At 37.4% G+C, this 22,885-nt stretch overlaps 1 protein-coding gene across 10 annotated transcripts in view; it reads right to left on the reverse strand.

The window, feature by feature from the left end:
* PAM (peptidylglycine alpha-amidating monooxygenase) overlaps positions 1 to 22,885 on the reverse strand; it is a 151,935-nt gene that overhangs the window by 17,762 nt on the left and 111,288 nt on the right. For 5 of the 10 annotated variants that reach the window (XR_011137694.1, XM_068927043.1, XM_068927046.1 and 2 more), the window contains 2 exons: positions 22,469 to 22,540; positions 2,070 to 2,199 (listed from right to left, as the gene is read on the reverse strand). Coding sequence is in view for 9 of the 10 variants with exons in the window: in XM_068927043.1 (XP_068783144.1) it covers positions 2,070 to 2,199; positions 22,469 to 22,540 (202 nt within the window). In the remaining variant the exon portion in view is untranslated. Of the gene's footprint in view, positions 1 to 2,069; positions 2,200 to 8,515; positions 8,822 to 22,468; positions 22,541 to 22,885 lie in introns of all 10 variants that reach the window. The other 5 variants (XM_068927038.1, XM_068927042.1, XM_068927037.1 and 2 more) reach the window with 2 other exon arrangements.

The following is a 22,885-nucleotide window of genomic DNA, read 5'->3' on the forward strand; positions in this document are numbered from 1 at the left end:
TCTAAAGTCAAAATACTCTATATAAATGGCCTACAGAAATTTTAGCTTATCTGATCCAAAAGGTCTTCCCAGCACTAGCTCCACAAGGGGCAGGGCAAGGTAAGACTTGTGGAATGAAACCTGTCTGAGGGGAATCAGGATTTCACATATAGATATCTTCACGGAAGGCACATAACCAACATTTACTTCAGATAACAACAGCTCCTTCTCCATCTTGGCTACATATCTGAGTCTGAATGCTTCAGATCATATTTTCAAGGTCAGACAGTTTCACTTTCCTCCAGCTCCAGTCACTGCATGATGGTAAATACGGCAAGCTTCAACACAGAGCTGACGTACAGATCAACACGTGCCAAATCCATCCATACAGTTATAGTAAAGTAACAATGACATTTCTGACAGTACTCAGAATAACTAAACATCAAGAGAAAGAAGCTTCTTGAACAGATTATGCTTTCATTTAAATAAAATTATTTTCTTGATCTTGCTTTCTGTCACTGACTTCTCTCCCCAGAACAAGTCTCCTCCCTCTGCCTGCTTCCCTCCCACTCCTAATAGTTTCAGCTGTGCATCTTACACAGGGTCAGCCTGCATTACATATGGCAGAAATAATTTACAAATAAATGCACTCCAATTGTTTAGAAGGGTTGTTTTTTTTCTTTTTTGTGCATGCGTGTGTGTGTGCGTGCTTTTTGCTTGTTTTTAAACTCTATAGGTTCTCCACACGCTGCTTGGTCTCAAATTCCAATTTTGTGCTCTGGGCTGTAGGTGTATCTCAATTGTCAGACTGAAAACACACATTTTAGAAGTGAGAAACGAGCACAACTGCCAGTCTATTGTGAAACATTTTTGATTCGATTCTTTCTTCAATGACACAAAAAATATCATTTATGTTCAAGCGTAGGAGGATGAGAAGAACCAAATCAATATTAGCTTTTATCTGAAGCCTAAGTAATACAAGTTGCAATATGCGTCACCCTTTCAAAATTGTACAGTCTATATTTGTATACACTTGGGCTAGAGAGATTGCTGATACAATGCACAGGAGACGTAAATGACTGCCTTATCTCCTGCGTTATATTACTCAGCACTCGTCCCCCACCCCCCCCCCCAAAAAAAAAAAAACTTTAAGAAAATTACCGCAAAACAGTATTCTAAGCATCACTTGTCATCAAGAGAAAACTGTCCTCTCCATTTTTCAGAAATTACTTTATGAATTAAAGGAATTAAGATAAAAAGATATGATAAGTGATAAGTAAGATTAAAAAAAGCACATTTAGGAGGGCGATCACATAATATTCAATTGCAAGCTAAAATTATTCTCTCCCAGTGTTCTGTTTCAATTTCATGGAATTCTTTTCTAAAATGTCCATCTAAAACTAAGACATACCGTTTTCAAGTTCACAGATACAAGGACGCTACATAAGTCATACTTATTCGTACTCTTTTATTCCTAGAATAATATAGCTTTGGGTATATACATTTATAAACACCAGAGGAGTTGTTATACTGTTTAGATTCTTTTTTTTGGGGGGGGATACTAAATGTAGTAAGTCTCATCAAATGAGTAGGTCAAAACCTTTTTCGAGTAAATGTCCTGTAACACCCCAATTCTGTTCAGCGGACATAAACACAGGAAGAACAAAGAGATACTGGAGCTAGCTTTGCATATCACAAGCTCAGGTCCTTAAAGTAGTACACTATATTAAACCATCATTCTCCTAGGCTAATTAGTCCTGCTGAAACATATGAAGAAGCAGGGATAATTAATCTAGGTGAAGAGCAGGTTCACAGGGTTCTACAGTTTTGAGACCTAACGTACTATGTTCTTTTTCTCTGGAGATACCTTCTTACTGTCTAAAGATCTAGCAACCCCATAATCTTGGGACTGTCAGTCACCTCTTCCATTATGAGCCTCCTGAAAGCACTTTCAGTCAAAGTGTAGATAAATCTCAAAATTTAAATGGAAAAGGAACAGCAATCTGTATATTCTCTTCTTCAAGAAGATGTAGAAACAGCATACATCAAGCTGATCTTCTAACATGATGCTCCACAGAATATCTACTCACTTTTCATCCCAAACGTGATCACCTCTGTGGAAGACAACAAGGTTATTTTCAGGGTCCAGGGCCAACCCAGAAACTTGGCCTAGTTTGAGGTCTAACCCAGGCCAGTCCACAACCTCGTCTATGTGGAAATCTATCAAAGAAAGAAAGAAAGAAAGAAAGAAAGAAAAAAAAAAGAAAAAAGACAGACATTCATGTAGTTTATTTACATAAAAACATAGAATTGGTTAACTGGCTTTTGGCGCGAGGACTGTTGGGGACCGTAAGGGTGTTTCTTACATGCAATATTTCTATTAATGCATTGCAAATTAATTCCAAGCATTGTTTTATTATAATAAAGCATATCTCATGCACAGGCACTGGCATCCCAATACACGTAGGATGACAGAAACTTCAAAATCACTTTTGACTCTGCTCTTTTCTTCATCTTACCATCATACAGGCACACAGATTCTAGATGTCTTAGGAGCTGTGTGAATATTCTCTATATTAAGAGACTTTAGGAACATACAATTACCATCCAAAATCAGCAGGCAAACTTAGATATTTTATTATTAACCTATTAGTGTTTTATTAAAAAAGTATATAACAGATCAGGAATCACTGAACCTCCTAAACATCAGAAGGGACTTTGCTTCTTAAAATAAGTTTTTAAGCACAAAGAAGGAAAAACACGGGAAAGCAAGAAAAATTCAAAAGCAGTAACAAGAAGTAAGTAAATCAGTAATTCTGTGAATTTTGCCTATGACATTTCTTACAGCATACATATCCATTAGGATATGAACACTTTTTAGAGCTAAGTCAAACAATATTACACACATAAATAGGAAACAGATGTCAAAAGAAGAAGAGATCCAGCAGCGTAGAACATCTGCCATTATTTATGTCTTAGCACCCTATTTTTAAGACTATCAAGTCATTTCTGAATAACACAAACGTGATTTTTACACTATATAATCAAAAGCATAGTATTTAGCAAGTGAATTACTATTAAAATGCTGGATACTTCTCGTGGGTAGAGTCCTTAAGTGGTAACACTCTTCAATGAGAGAAGTAAAGAAGATGAGAAGAAAAATAAACCTTCAAACCTTTTTGCTTCTTCCACAGGGGTTCAAATATTTCTTACGCTGCTTTTTTTTTTTTGAATAGGGAAAAAAAAATGCAGCATTTTTTCCCCCATGATCTCTCTCCCTCACTGCCGCCAAAAGGAAAAAATAGGGTCTAGTGCTTAACAGTGATGGTAAGTGAGAGGAGAAATTTTTGAAATTCTGGAGAGACAACTCAAAAATCTGCTTTTCCCCAGGCTCCAGGGTAAAGTATCATAGAAACCTAGAGTATTGCTGGCCACTACTATCGTTATTGTGAACCTTCCCTGTAGTCTTTCAAACGTTTACCAGCAATTTTGAGGGAGAAAGGAAGAACTGAGCTGGGAAGAGAGGAAGGAAGACCTGGGGAAGGCAGAGGACCAAAGACGGCTTCCTTTCTCTCAGCCCGGTTCATCTAATGGTTTTACCCCCTTCTTTCTCTCACCTGGTGTTAGTCTCCCCTCAGGCAGCTGAAACAAGCAGCTTGCTTGGCATACTAGACAACTGAGAACAGCAGAAAAGGGACAGAATATAAAACAGATTTCTCTGATGAGGATAGTATTTTTCTCTCTTATAGTAGCATCTCTTAAAAGTGCACAGGAAGGTCTTACAACATTTCCCCCCATTTTCTCAGATCGCTTCTCATTGGTATATTTTTCAGGCTCAGGCTGAGGGAGGCCAAAGGCTGAGCAGATGTTTCCCAACACGACCTCGCTGCTGCATTTATACACGCAGCATCCTGGATGGTCAGTCACACAACCTAACATGTGTGCCTCACAGCTCCCCTGGCGCACCGAGGTTTTTGAGAAGTTTTATTTTGGAAATAAGCTATATTTTCAAACTGAAAATGCACAAGAAGATATGTCTGGGACGGAAAAACCTATTGCATAATCCCTTGATTTACCAAAATTAGATACACTGTGGGTGAAAGCGCTTGCTAAAAAAAACCAAAACACACACACACACACCAACCACCAGACACACACACACACACACAAAGTCTCATTCATTTGCACTGAGAGCTACAGAAACACTGAGGATGTATTAGAGCTAACTTTAGGTCCTCCTAGCATACTTACTGAATGAAGATATAATTTGACCAACTAGGGTGGGCAGGATCAAATTTAGCTTTACATCTTTAAGTTGCAACTAAAAACGTAAGAAGATGTTCATGTAAGAACAGACTGACACTGATTAAAGATCTGCACACAGAAGGCTAGAACTTGAAAAAGTTGCAAAGTTTTGGCCACAGGGATTAACTTCTCCCAATAGACTACTTACCACGCTGCTTGGAGGAGGTGGCGGTGGCTTGCTCTGGTATTTTTAAAAGATTATTGGATGGTATTCCACCCCCTCCCCCCCCAAATCAATGACAGGATTAATATAGTCGTATCATTAATTTTAGTAAAAGAAAAAAAAATCCAAAGGAAGCCTTCTAATTGTTAGAAAATCCTTCACACACACACAAAAAACAGAGTTTGTTCAGAGTAATTCAGGTATTTCTGACTTGCAGGTTTTTTATGTAGGTACCTATAGCCAAACTGAAGGTGGATACAAAGCAATTTCTTTGCTATTATGAGCAACCAGAGCTCTTTCCACTAGTATTCAACATGTTTCAGCACATGCTACACTTTGCACCCTTCATTTTGGCCCTAAGTTTGTGTGCTCTGCTGTGATCCCCAAAAACCAACCACTGGGCTATCACCCAGCCACGCAGAGCACGTGTCCCCCTTCACAACGTGCCAAAACATCCATGCTTTGAAATTAGGCAAATCACGATATTTAAGACATAGCACCCAAGCAGTTTGAGGGGGTTCAGCTGGAAGTGATCTTCCAGTGACAGGAAAAATTAAGAGGGACACAACCCCCCAAATCTGCAGGTCATACAATGCAATCTGACTGCTGTGATAACCATTCCCCCACTTCCATTTTACTTGGGAGAGATGCCAGCTGAGGACTGCAGTGAGGATGGGGTTGGGGGAAAGCTATTTCCCACATCTACATGGGGAAAGACAAAAACAGTGCTAAAAACCTACCATGGACTAGAAGATATATTTTACTTGTGTAGTTTCAGATACTACAGTTAGAGTAGTGTTAGAGAAACTCCGCAGCAAACAAAAACAAACCTAAAACCGGCATCTGTAGTGAATCCAAGGCAGTTAGCAAAACACCTAGAAGAAACTCTGCTGTGTAGTGATTTTAGCAAAATAAGAGTTCCAAGCTAGAAGACGCATTACGAAAAAAAATCATACATCTTCATAAAATATGCAGTATTTCTGTACAGTTCAACTGGCACTGGCAGGTGCAATAGCAGGTACACTCAAGCACAGTATGATTTTTGAAAGGAATAAAAGGATGGAAATTAGTGTCTGCATGGTAGTTGCTCATCCAAAAATCAGTCTGAACTACCCTGCATAAAACTTCTGCACGTTTTATGTCACACTGCCTCTCAGCCTCTGAGCCTTAATCAAAAACACTCAAGAAAAATCAAAAGGCTAAACACAGAAAGCCAAAATTTTGGCTTTTGTAAAATTTAGTTTCCCCAGAAGGCATGCACTACAAAATACAAAATTCCTACACTTACATTTTAGGGAGGTAAATATTTCTGATAGATTAAACACAATACTGTCACAAAAATCCCAACCTTATTACAACCTTTGTACTTTTGTATTTTCTCAATTTTTCAAAACTGGTTTATCATCATCTTTTATTTTTCCTTTGCAATTCTCATACTGAAAGTCCTTGCATTCAGGTGCAACTTAGGGAAATTCACTATTTACAAAAAAACCTTAGTTAATAAATTTAGACATCATATATCTACAACTGATAATGAATTTTCTATAAAACTGAGTAGTCTATGAAAGTTACACATAGAACCAAACGGATATGATTTTCCCATTAAAATGATTTACAATCAGTTTCTTTTTTTCCTCAAGTCATTGGTTTGTTGTTAATCAGATACCTAAACTAAGAACCAGGTCTTTTATCTTGCAGTTTAAAGTAATTCCTTTGATTCAATAAAACTATAGGGAATCACATAATTTAGAACATGCAAATCAGCCTCTAATCTCTCCGCAAGTGAAAGAACAAAATCTCTGTTTACTGACAAAATTACAACTTACTGCCCATAAATCCCTGCAAGCTCTTGACTTTACAAACTTTATCCATGCTGTATTTATTTGCCCTCGTCACAATAGTCACTTAAATCTTGAGAACTTTAAGCGAGCACTGCACAAAGGGGTTTTAACAACTGGAAAATTACACTGCTTGCCATAAATAAAAGGTAGAATTCCAACAACTGCACCCTGATTAGCAGACAGTCACAGAGTCATAATATAATCATGCTGCAGTAAGAGCAATAGTATAAGGTTATAAACATAAGATTATAAACCTTACTGAATGTATTGGTCGCTTGTTCTTTCAGGCTAGTTACCTGAAAAAAACTGGGATATTTACAAAGCTAAAAATGTTAAACTACTTCAATTTTGGTAATTTGTAAACAATTAAATTAAATGAATGCTGTAACTTAATAGAAAGCAGGATCTAGTCTTCCAAGATATTTACACATCTTTTAAATTCTTGATTACAGGAACTGGTATGTAGCCTATGAATTTAATATAGCAAAGACTGTACATACAACCTCATGAGATGGCATTTTTTTTTTTTTTAAAGTTAAAATAACTTTGTTTCAATTCCTCCTCCGAGGGAGGAAGATCTGCTAGAGAAGCAAAGTTCTATTCTTCTAAAATGTAAATAATTCCCAAATCAGAAACTAAACATGCGCTTAAAGATTTTTTCATTGCTATAACAACCTTTTTGCCAAAAGATGGCACCGACAGCTTCTGCAGTTTGGGATTTCTGTAATGTTAGCAACATTACAAGCATTAAAAAACAAAAATAAACTTTTCCATGCAAGTATTTAATCATTTCAGCTTTGCTTTTTGCTGCAATTCAAGCAATGTTTCAAACGGTGCACTTCTCTTAGCCTTCCCCACTACCCTTCCCCTCCCACTCCCCTCAAAAAACCAAACTGTTCTGTTCTACAGTCAGGATTTGTGCCACATGGGGGGCCAGCTAAGCCATTTATTCAGTTCACTGACACTCGCTCCTCTCAATGAGTTAAAACAGAAAGGAAATTTCTAACCACCCCCCCCCCCCCAATCACATTTTCCAGGCTGAGCTTAAGAAACTGTTTTTGCAGAAATACACACACATTACTCTAAGCATTTGAGTAACGCCAGTCGCTCACGGAGTTATTTACGATTTACACTTACGTCAGGCACACGGCAACATCCCACTTGTTTTTTGCCTCTATGCCAAACGCTTGGCAGGCTCTCATTTAAACTAACTAGCAAAACATAACATTGGAAAGTCCTCATTTTCGGTCTTTCATTAAATACAAACCCAGAATTTTGCTGTATTTGAACACTGTAACAGAATCTCATGTAAGCAGAGACATTACAGGTTAATATTTGGAACTGAAAAATCAAACGGATGATGAACGTTGTATGTTTTTGTATAACACTTGGAAACATCAAGCTCTTTGGTTGCAACATAAAAGCAAGCATGTGCTGCTACAGTTCACACATACCGATGACTGCCATGCATGCATATCAGTTTTTCTTATGAGATGCTTGTCACATGCTGCATTATCTGGCTTTCCACATTAGCAAGTAAGACTAAGCACAATTAATGTCACAGAGACCAAAACGCAAGTAAAACAAATTAATACTTCCATGGTTTTTGCTGTCATAGAAACCTGAAGGGAATGAATTATAATCCTGGTAAAATAAAACCACCAGTCCTGGAATATTAGGCTAGCCAGTATGAACAAAATAATATTCCTAAAGAATACTTCCGTATTAACTACCACTCTTCCTAATAGAGAGAAAAACAGTCTATAGGATTAGAGAATACAAATTTTGTAAAATCTTTTCTCTGACAAACCAAGTCATCAGAAAATAACTTATAAAATGCAAAGGTTACCCCTGTGAGCCATTTCATAGTAGTCACTTATATTAAGAAAACTCCTCCCTTTCTGGGACAACTATATCCTCCTTTGTTTACCTGGCTTGAGTATAACTGATACCAAATCAATCGTTAAGTAGAAGTCTTGAGAGTGGAAAAAATATTCCACGTTCCAAAAAGAATTGGGATTTTCCCACTGGTATAGATTCTTTCCTCATAAAAGGGGATAAAAAGCTCCCACTAAAACACCTCTAAAATAGAGGGACACTATTTTCATAATTAGGAAGACTTATGTAAAATACTTCCAAACATCAATCGATATTCCCTTCAGATTTTGCTAATGTGGATCACAGCTCTTGCACTGAATTTCATTATTTAAAATGAACCCCAACCCACCTCCTGTATGTTCTTTTTCCCAGCTTCCCTCACCATGTTTAGGTTGTTGTACAGAGAAATGTCTGTTCCCTGGTGGCCTCAAGGTAGATTCTAGTCTGTGAAATTTGTGAATTCTGTCTCTGACAAGAATAGCATTGTCCCTCTCATCGTGATTTGTGACCTCTCTGGCAAGATCCTTCTTTTGGACTACATTAGCAATCTCAGCTACAAGATCTGATTCTGCCTTTTCTGTAGGGTTATACTTATGCACATGAACAACATCTTCCCTTTCTCCTAGCAGCTTGGAAAGGAGTGAATAGAAATCACCTGCACAGAAAAGAGAAAAGATAAGAAGAGAGGAGGAAAAAAAACAATTATAACAGATTGCACAGTTTTCTAAAATTTCAGCAAAGTACAGTGTAATAAAGTTATTCAAAACAGTCATTGTCAGAAGCAGTATAAGAGGTGACTGCTTCAGTCTCATGAATTTGAATGAGCCACGTCTGTGGTACGAAAAAATAACATCGAACCTTTGTCATCTTTCATTTACATATAAATGTCCACTTTTACCTGACATTTTGACATGAAAAAAATCACAACCCAGCACAGATATTCTTGAGGGGAAAAAAATTTAAAAAAAAACCCCAAATTCTCATTACACGCATACTTCCTGAAAGTAGTATTTATAATGAGATTATCTGGATTATCAGACTATTGCAGACTTACTTATACAACAAAGATAAAAATCCTACAGTTTTATCAATTTATTCCACTTATAAAAACAGTAAGAGGCAGTCATACATTTCAAAATATGTTTCTTTGACATTTGTCATTACACAAGAAGCTTACGCTAATAAGAAAAATCCTCATACTTGCAAATAAGACTCCATACAACATGCTGCAGAAAGAAGATTGTTAAACGCAACAGTGGTCCATTACATTTTCAGTTCATGAAACTGTCATCGAACTACCCTGCTTCCCCAAAATAGTAAAAGCTCTCAGCCACAGTATCAGGTGGGAACGCAGGAAACAATAGTTTCTCAAGTTGCTTGCGAGCAAAGCAACTATCACTATAGTCGTCTTATAAAACAGCAAGCATTTCAGTAAGTTCCAGAACAACAGCCCCGAGAAAACCTCCCAAACTAAGTATGCAAAGTCCACAAGTCCTACTTTCTTGACATTATTAAAAAAAAAAAAAAAAAAAAAATCAGGCTGTCTGAACTGGTATTAATCAAACCAATTTCCATTTAATCCTGGAAAAAGGATTTAAGTGATAACAAGTATATCCCTTTCCTTGGATTCTCTGCTAACCAGCACGTACCCAACCTGTTTGAATTTATTAGCCAAGTGTCTTGGCTGCCTTAAACTACTACCACTTCTGCTGGAATCAGCTGCAGTTACACCATCCGAATGGAAAGAGATATCCAATACACACTCGTTAATTTAAATAATTATACTTCTATTTCATTTTAAGTACAAATTGCTCATAATTAAGCATTTGTATTATTTCATTGTAGGGTACATAAACATTTCAGTAGAAAAGTAAAACTACAAGCTTTCACCAAAAAACCCCAAATCAAAACCATCACTAGCAGGTTAGGACAGAGGAAATTAAGTCTTCCGAAAATGACCTTAAGAGGTTCTGTCATGTTTATAAACCGTCCTAGTTCAATGATTTTGACTAGGCTTCCACTCCTTGCCCTTGCAAATGAAATATCCCAGGTGAAAACTTCTGTCAGAAAATAATTACAGAAGTAATAGGGCCTATTTCAATGAAATGAACAAAGCAAATTAGATCTGAGAAAAATTTGTTAAGCTAGTATGCTTCATAATCATAACACTGTCATTCAACTAGTCCAACTGCTGATTCAGAACAAACCCAGACATTTGAAAAGCATGATAAAATAGAAGGCTTTGGATGCAAACCATATTTATTCTGGGAAAGGTTTATAATTACTTTAATCAGGTTCAGTAGTCTCTACTTAAAGCAGCCAGGAATCGGTGCTGCTGTAGGAAAGTACTTGGAATTTTTCCTTTATCTAGTGTACCACATTCAGAATTAAAGTACTCTTCATTGGCCTTAACTGTATTTTTGCTGTATTTTAAAAATGAAACAAAGTTCATAAGCACAAGTGCTTTTGTTTTATCCATGAGCAGAGTCCTGCAGATGAGCAAAGCCTACTGACTTCTCTGTACGCCACCACTTGCAAAGGAGAGGTCTGAATGGTAAAAGCAGCGTTTTGCCTAACGTAACTGGAAAAGTCTCCCTAAACCAGCAAGCCTAGTGATTATTTTACACATCATACCTTTTTAAAGCAACTTTAATACTCTTTGCTTAGTTCACTCTTTCTTAGTTCTGTATCAACACCCAATTGAAGTGACCAATTTGTAATCCTTGGTCACAATAAGTTGTTATATTTTGTATTTAAGTGTTAGATTCCTGACTCCTATGTTGATTTTTTGAACAAAAAGGTTTACCAGCTTGCTGCTTGAGCCAATAACATTGCATCTACTCTTTTCTGTGCACTGGCTGCCAAAGAATGATTAACTTACCATTATTACTTGCTGCTGATGTTTTTAAAAACACCAACAAAAAAACCCCACACCAACCAACCAACCCACCCACCCACCCCGCACACCACTTGTGAGGATAAGGTACTTTCAGGGAGCCTTTTAAGGGAGCCTTTAAGGGAGACATTAATTGGAGATTGCTCCTACTTGTCTCCAGGCAGGTTGATCAGACTTACTCTTCTCCCAACAGCAAGCTCATCCAACAATCTTAAGAAAAAAGAACTTTCTAAACATAGGAGGATCGAGTGAGCTGGTTCGAGTAGGTCAGCAGCAGCAGCCACAGATGAGTCTCTGACAGAAAGTGATAAGAACCTGCTGCAAGCAAGCTGTCTTCCAATGCACAGATGGAAGTAATATGGCTGAACTAAGCTTAAAGCTTGCAAGGGAAGATCAAGGCTGAGCTAAAGGAAAATATGTGCCCAGACCTTTCATATTTTATCTCTTCGCTCTGAATATGATGTTCCTTCAAGCAATGGATAAACAAGACAGACTTTGCTTTTCTGAATGACTTTAATCATAGGCTACGGCAGGGCCCAAAGGAAAAAGATTTTCCATATTGGGCTTGCGTATTAATGCTTTTAGTAAACAGGGGTGCTGTAACCTGGACACTTAAGAATGTTTAGGAACTGCCTGAATGAATGAAAAAGGGTACGCCTGAGAGACTGAAAGTGGTCTGAAGTGCAGCTACTCTGCAACAGTGATCTTTATCCTAATTAAATGTGGTTCTTTGAGAAAATGAGTTTGGCATCCCTATACTTTAAGTTGATAAGGTTCGTAAGGTCCATGAAACGTACATATCTGCCCAACAGCTCCTTGTGCTTGTACAAACAGGAGGCTGAAATCATCTGCTAATTTCTTGTCATCTTGACACTACTCTCAGTAGTTGCAAAGCAGAAATGATGGGTGTGGATCTGAAGAGGGGAAATAATGTCTTGAAAACTCCTGATAACTGAATGTCATCAACTGCTCCCTAAACTCTGCACATCTGAATAGATGCTCATATCATGTGGATCAGCCTCTTTAAACTTCCTTTGTGCTCCCTAGCTGGACACCAATATATTGTGAGCAACACCTTCGTAAGAAGTAGCTCAGAATTCACTATCGATAACTGGAAAACAGCAGATTCATGTTATCTCTGACAACAGTTACTATCTGCAGAGCAATATCCAGCAAACATCAAAACATGATGCTGTGCTGCTGTTATACAGATGTCTTGTACTGGCTGGAACAGCTGTTGCTTGCTCTCTAGTGGAGTGAAGATACTCATTGGGAAAGGAGCACCAGCAAGATGCACGGTGTTATTCATTTGGTTTGTCTCAGCTGAGGTACCTTGACCTTTAGAATACCTGAGTATTACTAGAAAAAGACATGGGGGAATGAACTGCTTGCTGCTGTTGAAATAATTAAAGTTCTAGCATGCATAATTTATTTTCTTCTAGTATTGAGTGCAGTCCCAGGAATAAAACACGGAAGCTAACTGACTCAGTTAGTTTTAGAGAGGATATATACATGAACTCTATATTGTGTGTAAGCTCCTAGGACTTTCCTCTATGTAATACAGTAATAAGACGACCAGCTACAAACAGCTGGAGTTTATTCTCTTTTCTGGATGAAGTGATAGCTGTCAAGACCACCATCTCCAGAATGGGACAACACAAAAACACATTTCAGTAAGCTTAAACTTGCATTCTATTGTCGTAAGTGCTATGTACTAGGAAAAAATCTTTTACAGAACAGCACTTTATTTCATTATACAACAAAACAAAATCATAATATCAGTGACTCCATCACAAACTGTGAGCTGAACCTCAACCTGATAAAAAAAAGTTAGTTACCTGATTCACTTAAGAGCAACACAACAGTTTTGTAACTTGACCACTGAGGTCTGGCTAGGAGCCAAATGCTATTGAACTGTCCAGATCTGGAAACAGTTCACATTCTTCACCTCTCTACTGTTATTCTCCCTGTTCGGAGAAAACAGTCCCTGTCCATGGTTCTCATGCAGCCTACGCTTATGCTGTTGGATGTGCCAATCCCCAAGCTGGGTGAAGCATCTGCCCATGGTGCTGCAAGATCAACCCGAGAGAGGAGAAGTTCAACCACAGCCAGCCTGGCGGAGGCTGACAGTTGAGGCCATGAAAACGATATAGGTTTGTCCACTCTCATCTAGGAAAGCATTCCAGAAAATAAACAACCCCTGAACCCCCATAAAATAGGAACGTCTTCCACTGCAGGTTCCCTATGAAAAACAAAATCACCTGACACTTGGTATCATCATTAACAACATGACAAACATATCTTTTACAGGAACTTCTAGTAGTAGGAGCATTATTCTGTGACAGATCTGGGTAAAGACTCTGTTTGGTCATGCACTACTTCCCCAGCAAATCTGCTAGTCTCATGCTAGAGTAAAAGGTCATCAGGATTACCCCTTCTGATGGCCCCAACTACTTAATTCTTTTTCTGGAATAGGAACACAAAACAGGTAGTCCAGACTTCATATATACATATCCCCCTCCCTTGTATGTGTATGCAGGTATGAATGCACAGCTGTCAAGATACATATGGGAAAACTCATTTTACTGCATTTTAGAGAAAAAGACAGGGACACCACTGTCAGTCTGATAACCCTCATCTCCAGAATATGTATTTGTCTCATACGGCCTGTACAGCACCTGAGGCGGTCTAGATAGGCTCCTTGGTCTGTTTCTGGCAGCTCCAGATTTTTGCCAGGAATCAAACTGAATAGGCTTTCAAATGCCAAGCCACCACTGCAACCTTCTGACCAGAGACCTTCTAACAAAATGATATCTTGCAGGGAAATAACCAGAACTGAATGGGTCCGGAGCAAAAATGTGGCAAACAGTCATCTGCGTTGACAAGGGCCCCAGTACAAAGAAGTATATTTGTGTGCTGCTGCAGCTCTGTCGGTGCTAACTGGAGCGTGAATGCTTGCATAGAAAATCACCTCCTCTGAGCATGTCTGATCTGACATGGAGCCAGCATGTTGGTCCTCCAAACTCTATTGTCTCAGTTCTGTTATGATGGAAGTAAGGGACAATTTTTCATAGCTTCAAGCTTCCTAATTATCCGGGAATAAAAATGGGAATGCATTCAGACAGTATGTTTTAGGTTATTGGTATGTGCTTCTGTGTAGCCTGTTGGTCAGTAAAGAATAGCAAGGGCTTTGCCCTTTCAGGTGTGCTGAAATTAGGTTCAAATGGTACAATAACTACAATTTGGACTCACCTAAAATCTCAGGTAATGCCTACAAAATATGTTAAGAATCACACAGGAGAATGTGCCCTGAAGAACTATCTTCCTGAAGAAGAAATGGAAACTTGGCTGCAAGTATCTTTAATGTTGCACCCTCATATCTAAACATCTTGCCCAAGTATTTATCAAAACCAGAAATTTCACTTACTGTGTTGTTACAGAATGACTTCTAGGGCTCCTAGATGAAGCTAATAAGCTGATCCTAACAGACATATAAGAGATATCACTGCTGAGAGGGGACAGCGGGGAGAAAACCATGGAAAGGCATAAAAGAAGTGAATAAAATCTATTTATCAGAAGTAACATTGGACCAAGTCTGACATAATGGGCCAAAATAGCTTTCAAAATGGCTTCTAGTCTGCTATCATTTTTCATGCAACCCCCCCCCCCAATACTGATTTAATCTGATGCCTTTTTTTTAAGCCCACTAGGTTAAAGCACCTTGTAAAGAGATAGTATAAAAGAAAATTTCACTTGAAGAGCCAATCTTCACCTAAAGACTACTTTTTGGTATAGATTAGAGTTCTCCATCAATCTCAGGGTACGTTCACAAGTTAAAACTTGAGACTCAAATCCCAAGCTGGTTGCAGTTCAATCTACAGTCAAAATACAGTGCTTTCTTAACTTTAGAAGTGCATCAGCACAGCAAGGTAGGCTTCTGCTGGTTCTTCACAGGATTAGTGGGGTTTTTGGGTTTTTTTTGTTTTGTTTGTTTTTTAAACATATCCTTGTTATTTGGTCACTGGAGCTGTTTTCGCTGTTTATTTTCCCTGCTTTCTCCTTACGCTTTCCCTTAGCAATAAGATTTCCTGCATTATTTCAGAAGTTGTCTTGTTGCTTACTCAAGCACTGAAAAACTTTAAGTCTAATTTTTTAAATTAAGAGTTAGCAGGCAGCAAGAGATTTCATCTCTCCACGACTAAGTACAACAACAACTGTTAACACAGTATTAGCTGTTAAGAAATACTGACGATTAGTTTGCTTATTTCCCACCTGCCCTATCCTTTCCTTTCCTCTCCCTCCTCACCAAAAACAACAAGCACCAATCACTTTGTTGCACTCTGAGGTATTTATCAGCTGCTTCTAAATGATTAGCAGTAAATACATTGGTTTTACTTTATGCGGCTTTGCTGTCCTCATTCAGATAAATTACCCACGTTTGTAGTTCCGGCACACAGTATGCCAATTTCACCTTCCATTTCCATTTCATGCAGTCCAAATATACAAAATACATTTCTTCATACAAAGCAACACATCTGAGATTATGTTTATCAAAGAGTCATTCTGCTATCTTCAGTTTGTTTCTTTTAAAGATCTAATACCATCATGCTTTAGTTAAAAAAAAATTACATTTAAATTATAAAAAACAGAAAACACTTTGTGCAGAATAAAATAAATATCCTTGTTGGTATGTTTCATATCTGTGCTATGATTTCACTGGAACATCTATCAAAACCAGAGGCATTTCTCAGAATCCTTCCTGTATCAATTCAACGTCAACTTCCATTTCTCCAGACAAGCTAATGATATCATGAACAGTTTTTGCAGCTGTTCATCGTTAACTAGCCTTTTAACATCACAGACAATAACTAGGGAAAGCCCATCTACAATGTAAGAATCAGAATAAGCCAGATGAAAAACACTGAAGACTGAAACATTCAAATTGAAATGTTGCCTTTTCATGGTGGTTGTATTCCTATACTGCCTAGGCACGCCTTCCGCAATTTTCAGTCTTCCTAATTGTACTTCTCTAATTGCAGAGGTTGCTTTTAACACCTTTCAGTAGCATGTTTTCCCAGTGTTTAATTTAGTCACATTTCTCTTACTTTTGTGCTCTGTTTAAGGGACCTCATTGAATCTCTAGCATCAAAAAAAGCATCCCAAGGCTGAAAACTTCTAAAAATTTTCTCAAATGTTTGCCGTTAATCTAAAACGGTCTCTAACACTTCATTCTAGGCATCCCACATCAATGCTGGAATGCAAATCTGTCTTCCCTTTCAAGCATCATTCTTCCTCCATCCAGAGGAGACATTTTAACTATGTAGCATATTGAACTCTTTCTTACAACCACGCACTCTAACTAGCAAAGCTAAGCCTTTAAGATGAATTACACCAAATTTATTTCAGAAAGCACTGTAACTCATAGCTATACGTGCTGGCACAAACATACACCAAATCTAACAGTTTGATATTGATGCCTTGCCACTTAATACCACCACAGGAATATGCTATATTACACAAAGAAAATAACAACAGACTCTCTCTCTCTCTTTAAAAAAAAAAAAAAAAAAAAAAAAAGAGAGAGAGATACAAGTTTTACAGAAACGAAACAGAAATGAAAGAAAAGGGAAGAGAATTATTTCTCCTCCTTTCACCTTAATCAATGGGAAGTTCTATCCCAGATGCAAAAAACTTTGTTCAGGACATTTTTGTTGTGACAAGCTTTACAGAAGAATACACAACTAAACAGCAGAATACACAACACTGGATAGACCTTTCAACTTTCTCTACCCAGATTCAGCCGTGACCTAGCAAAATTTTTCCAGTAGCGTTTTAAAAAAAAACGTTGCGGAAAAGCATGTGTGCATATGTGCATGCGTGTGCACACACCAACTGAAAATAATTAAAGATCAGTCAGGCATCCAACAGTTAATAAATACCAGAATTAGGTGCAACCTTAATTCAGCACCCTTTTTGCATGCACTACGATGCAAATTCTTCCTCCATGATGCATACTATTTTCCAAAGAATCCCCTCCCCATACAATCAATAAGCAGTCACCATATATTTAAACTGATTCAAAGAATACCCTGAAGCACTCCCACACGTGTTTAAATGAACAGAAAGACTTCTCCTTTCCATTTCTAGTCTATCATCTTTGTTTATGAAACACTTACTTACGCTAAATTACTTCATTATCACAGCCTTTCCTGTGAAAGTAAGGGCCATTACTACTGCTATTTTGCTAAAGATTACAGCCAGAGCTGTCATTTAGCATGCATTAATTTCGGGTACCCACCTTGAAATGTCTCAAACTGTGATTTTACAGGGTACTTAACATTATACTACACCCCATACGTTCAAATCACAACTACAGTCAGTTTCAGGAGGAACCCTGTACGTGCAGCACTACTACAAGATTTAACTTCAGTTGTTTTGTTCCTTCTGAAAGATGAGGCGCACAGATCAGAAAATCAGACTTCTCACAGGTACCCAGTTACCTGGTATCACTAACTCCCTGATGGAGGCTGGAGCAACATACACTTTTATTAGATGGCATTAAACTGCCTTACACCGTGGAGCTGTATTCTTTAAGTAATCCTTTGCTTTACTCACTACACACTTTCTAATCTCCAAAATGATTAAGTAGACAACCTGTGGCGTCTTTCTCTATACATCATCCTGTTTCACTACCTGGACACCAATCCTATGAGCACATAATTCAAGATCACCGTTATGCAAACTAAGCTTCTGATTGCTGGTCTCAAATTGTAATATTAATTTTAAATGTAGGAGGTTTAAGGAGATTTTGGTTAAAAGCCACAGCCGTGGAAAGGGGATGTCACATGAGCCAAACTGCGTTATTCAGAAAGACAGATCTTAAGTATACCTGTATTGAACTCTACCATTTGATTTCCTGGAATAATTTGTGCTCTTGCTAATCAGGAAATAGTGTTAACTGGAAAAAAAAAAAAAAAGAAAAAAGTATATTGCCAGTACAATTGACCAATATCGACAGCATGAGAATGACAACCCTGACTTCTGCTTCAGATTCCATCACAAGCAGCAAAAACATACGAGTTGCTTGTTAGTAGTAACTTCCAGACACAAGTAAGAGTTTGCTTTTGTTACTGTCACAGTCAACATTAATAGCAGGAAGATGAAAATCCCATCTTTCTTTCTTGTGTATATGTAAATAAATAAAAAAATACATGTGCATGCACATGCCTTTCTGAAAAAAAAGTCTAATTTTTGGTTAACATTTTTAGTTTCTGTGCTGCAAGTGAATTTTCAGTTCAAGTCAGCCTTGACATTTTCTAAAAACTGTTTAAACATAATTATACTCACTTTACTAGAAAATGTATTTGCCTTTTCTTTCTGTTTCAAAAGAGTTTTTGGTTACATCTAATGCACAAAAATGAGATATAGGAAATAATAGGCACTTGATTAATCATCACCTATATCTTCTGTGTTCGTTACTAAGACACAACTCCTTTCATTGCATCTAGACAGCCTTCAGGTACAGCAGCTGACTATACTGATAGTAAAGGGTACCTTGCTGCTTGTACTTCAAAATAAACCTAAGCTCTCTGTAGTATACAAAGTGCATGTGTGTTGGTCAACTAGTTTTTTCAATTACAGTAGCTAGCATATACTATTCAAATATAAGCATATATTATTCAAATATGTAAATGAATGAAAAAGTATGTTAGTGCACGCAATTACACCTTTTAAGTAAGTACTCTTCTACAGAAACTGTGCCATTGCAATGCAACTGCTGTTGCCCTTTTTGTTCAGTACAACATATCACCTCTAATTCTTCAGTTAGCCTAACACCACTGCTGAATTACTCTGCTGCACAGAGGTGTTTGAAGACCTTTAACTAGCAGAGGTCATGCACTGTTTTCCTCTTACAAATTGTACTTTTGTCATATCCACTGCATCTTGGGAATGTAGTAGCTCGCGTTAACCTTTGAGGAGAAAGATTGATTATACTCTGCCACACAGACTACCGCAGGCAGAGTTTGGAACAAACAGAACGAAACACATTGAGGCCTTTTTTCCACAAGCAGAGAAGAGATAACTAGCAGACAGTACGGTGAATGCTACGAACAGATAATGGCTTTTCAGTACGCTATCTGTTGAATCCAATTTATTCAAGCTTCTATTGATGAACAGAAAATATATATAAATAATATTTGTTTTGCTGAACAGAAGGCACTTTGCGCTTCTGCAGGAACAGGGAACACTGAAACACGCACAAATGTCTCAGTTAATTGCATTTACTGCAATAATTAGCTTTCTATCAACAGTTTTTCCTCACCTGACAGCGTCATTAATGCTTCAAAAACCATATAACAAGGTTGGCTTCATTAAGGTAAGTAAGTTTTGTTTAATTTTAACATTAAAGGAATTTAGCTTTGTAGTCTTTGCTCATGCTGAATGACGGCTCACTTTGGGATGATCGCCATTTATTTCAACATATTTACACGGCTTATTAATGTGCTTTTGATTAGCAAAGGTGGCAGAACAGGTTCACGTGTGAATCGAGAATTTACAGTAAAAACCATGGTAACTCCCAGAGGTGTTAATATAATGAATTGACTGTACATAGAAGAAAGTACATCTTTTAAAGCCACGCACAGGTAATCTTATTTTCATTTTATATATTCATGATATACCTATTCATTTCAATCAATATATTCTTTCATTCAATTATATATTCATTCTATAGAAACATTCTTAGCAGAGAGATTTTCATATAGTAGGCTTTGGGGTTTTTTTGTTTTTTCATTTTTTTTTGGTTTGTTTTTTTACTTAGGGAAAACTTTTATTTGGAGGTAAACGCATAGATTTAGTACCAAACTGTCTCTTTGATCATCCCTTTATCCTCTTTATTCTTCAGATTTGTAAGAATTTTAAGGACGTTATTTAACAGTATCTTAGCATTTCAGAACTAACAGTGTTTATTTCAGTTATCTGAAACTAAGAAGGGAAACAAAGTTGCCACAATATAATGAATCATCAAGGAAAAAAAAAAGAATCTTTTAAATATGGGAGGCAAAACACAGAGTTACGGAAAAACAATCACTGAAGTGCTATCTTTGGAGCTAATCAAAGGCTGAATTTACTAAGCAACAGCTCAGCAGCAGTAGAACTAATCAAAGCCTGAGCTTTGGTGGATTTGTCTCTTGAAGATAAGCTTCTCATACAGAGTTTTTCATGCCAGACCATAAACGGAAAGTACATTCTATAGCCTTTACCTCAGTGGAAGTATTTATGTGCCTCTTTGTGCGCGCACGCATGCGCGTACGGGTGTGTACAAGGGTTGGGTTTTTTTTGCCTGCCCCCAAGCTGGGGAACACTCATGTCATTAAGGACCCCTTTCAAATTTGGCTGACGCTCATTAAAGTTACTGGAAGGTACGGACAATTTGGCAATGCAATTACATAAACCACTTTGTCCCACACCACTGAGCTAGAAGCAGGACTCCAATTTGCATGCAATTTTTACAGGCAGATTTTAGCAGACCACTTCCAGGCTCCCGATTTTCCCAGTGTGCCTTGCCAGCTGCTTCTGTGCTTGTAGGGTCAAAACCCACTTTCTTAAACAGTGACACATCATTCTCTCTTTGAGGACAAAAAAACTCCAGAAAAACAAAAACAACCCTGATCTGATTTTTCCTTAGCTATATCTGCTTGCATGTACATAACTCAAGTCAGAGCTATAATGACAAAATCAGAGCTATGCTGCTATAAACAACAGGAGAATTTACCTTGAACTAACAATTATAAACACGGAACCACATTGTCTCATTGAAACTACTGTGTTTTCATATCTCCCATCATCAACCCAACTAACTTCAAACGGACAACACAATGAAGCCCGTTTCCATAGAAACATGTTAGATGAGGATGTATACCAAGTAACGGTCTCAGCAAACAAGACTGCATTGCAGATACTGGGCTTCGAAACACCTTTCAAAGACAACTGAAAAAGATTTTTACAACTGCAGTTAGAAACAACATTAGTTCGTTTCAAATATTAATGACTTCACTCAAACACTGATAACAAGAACCTCAGCCAAATACTAATGCACTTACCAGTGACATAAAGGTGAAGCAGCTTGTCAGCATAAATCTTGATAGATATTTATAAGTGGCTAGCTCATTCTCCACTGGAATGGGCTTAAAAAATCAAAGATAGTATGTGCTGACTTTTAGAATTACAGTTACTTCTAGAAATATTCATCTTGAGAAAACTAAGATAAGTTTTAAATATACAGTTGTAAATACTGTCTCTGGCAGTTTAAGATACTTTCAGTCAAGATGCTCTAATACTCTAGAAGTCAGATTTTGCATAACTGTAACTTAATTATTTGAGCTAACTTTATACAGTGGCTAACCCCTTTGGGAGAAGTTATCAAAAACACTAAACACTGGCCTAATCTTTTCCCTCGCTAAACGCAAAAGGAATTTTACTATTTAAATACCATGAGAGTAAGGCTAATACTGAATATGCTTTTCAGGATCTTGCCTTTCATGTATATTTTATGACTCCACTCTTCTGTGGCAGTCCAGATTCATTATACTCTTTCAAGCCCAATGACGTTCAGTTAAAACAAACCAGTATCAAGCACGGTCTTCTCCGTGTGTAGAAAAATCTTGATACCAAACCAATACATACCTACTGACATATAATCCACAAGAACTTTAAAGTACAGTCATATTTTAATACATCTTTGAAACCTAAATAACATTCAGCATACTCCTAGGAGCATTATGACAAGAGGCATGGATTTTTTTCTGCAGCCAAATGCTATATGTATTTACACGTGTATGTTTATGCATATATGCACACATATACAAAGTTAATGAAAAAGGATTCAGCATTAAACAAACATACCACACTCAAGCCATTGCATGTTGTATCAATACTGAAGCATGTGGGCATACAATTCCCTAGCACATACACAGTGTAAGAAATAGCAGAAGAAGAACTCATAGCAGATCACCTAACTCACCACATTAGAGAACGTGCATTGAATTTTCATCCTGTAGGACTGCCACTACTTCTATGCGTCCATTCCTTAGGACGCTTACAGGCACTTACAGATAAATTACAATCGCCTTTAGAAAATTAAACCAAGTGCAGGAAAATCTAATGAGATTAAAATGCGCTAATAAATTTTACCTACAAGGCTAAAGACTGGTGGTGGAGTAATTTTTCATGAATTATTTGTTATGTAACAGTCAACATAATTAATCATATAGAACATTTTAAATTGTACCAGTTAAAGGAAAACAGATTAAAAAACTACAATAATCTTTAACAATCAGGATATGCTTTACCAGCATTTTAAATTAATGAGTCCCTTATTTGACAGAGATATAAACAAGTACATACCCTGATCCAAAACCTCCTCCTCTTCTCTTTTGGGCTGTTGCTGCAAGGAATTTTTATCAGCATCCTTGCTTTCTAAAAGGAAAAAAAAAGGTTAGAATATATTGTTAACCTCCACGAGTGAAAGGAGTTAAGCATCTTTCTTGTAAGGTAAAAAGATCCTTCTGAAATGAGTATTTGCTACTTTTATCTATCTATAATAGTGGCACAAGGCAGTGCAGTAGTAAAACAATTGAAATAAAAGATTAAGATTTGTATATTTAATGAGGGAGCAGGAGAGGTACGGGTATAAATTTAGACCTCCACAACCACCTGTTAATCCATCTCTATGTAAGTAGACACATTCTACAGCTGAAGTAAAATAGGTAGGGTACTGTATTTATTTGAAGCCACAAAATTAAAGCCAATATACACAACATA

This window comes from Struthio camelus, chromosome Z, assembly GCF_040807025.1.
Source record: "Struthio camelus isolate bStrCam1 chromosome Z, bStrCam1.hap1, whole genome shotgun sequence".
NCBI classification, from domain to species: Eukaryota; Metazoa; Chordata; class Aves; order Struthioniformes; family Struthionidae; genus Struthio; species Struthio camelus.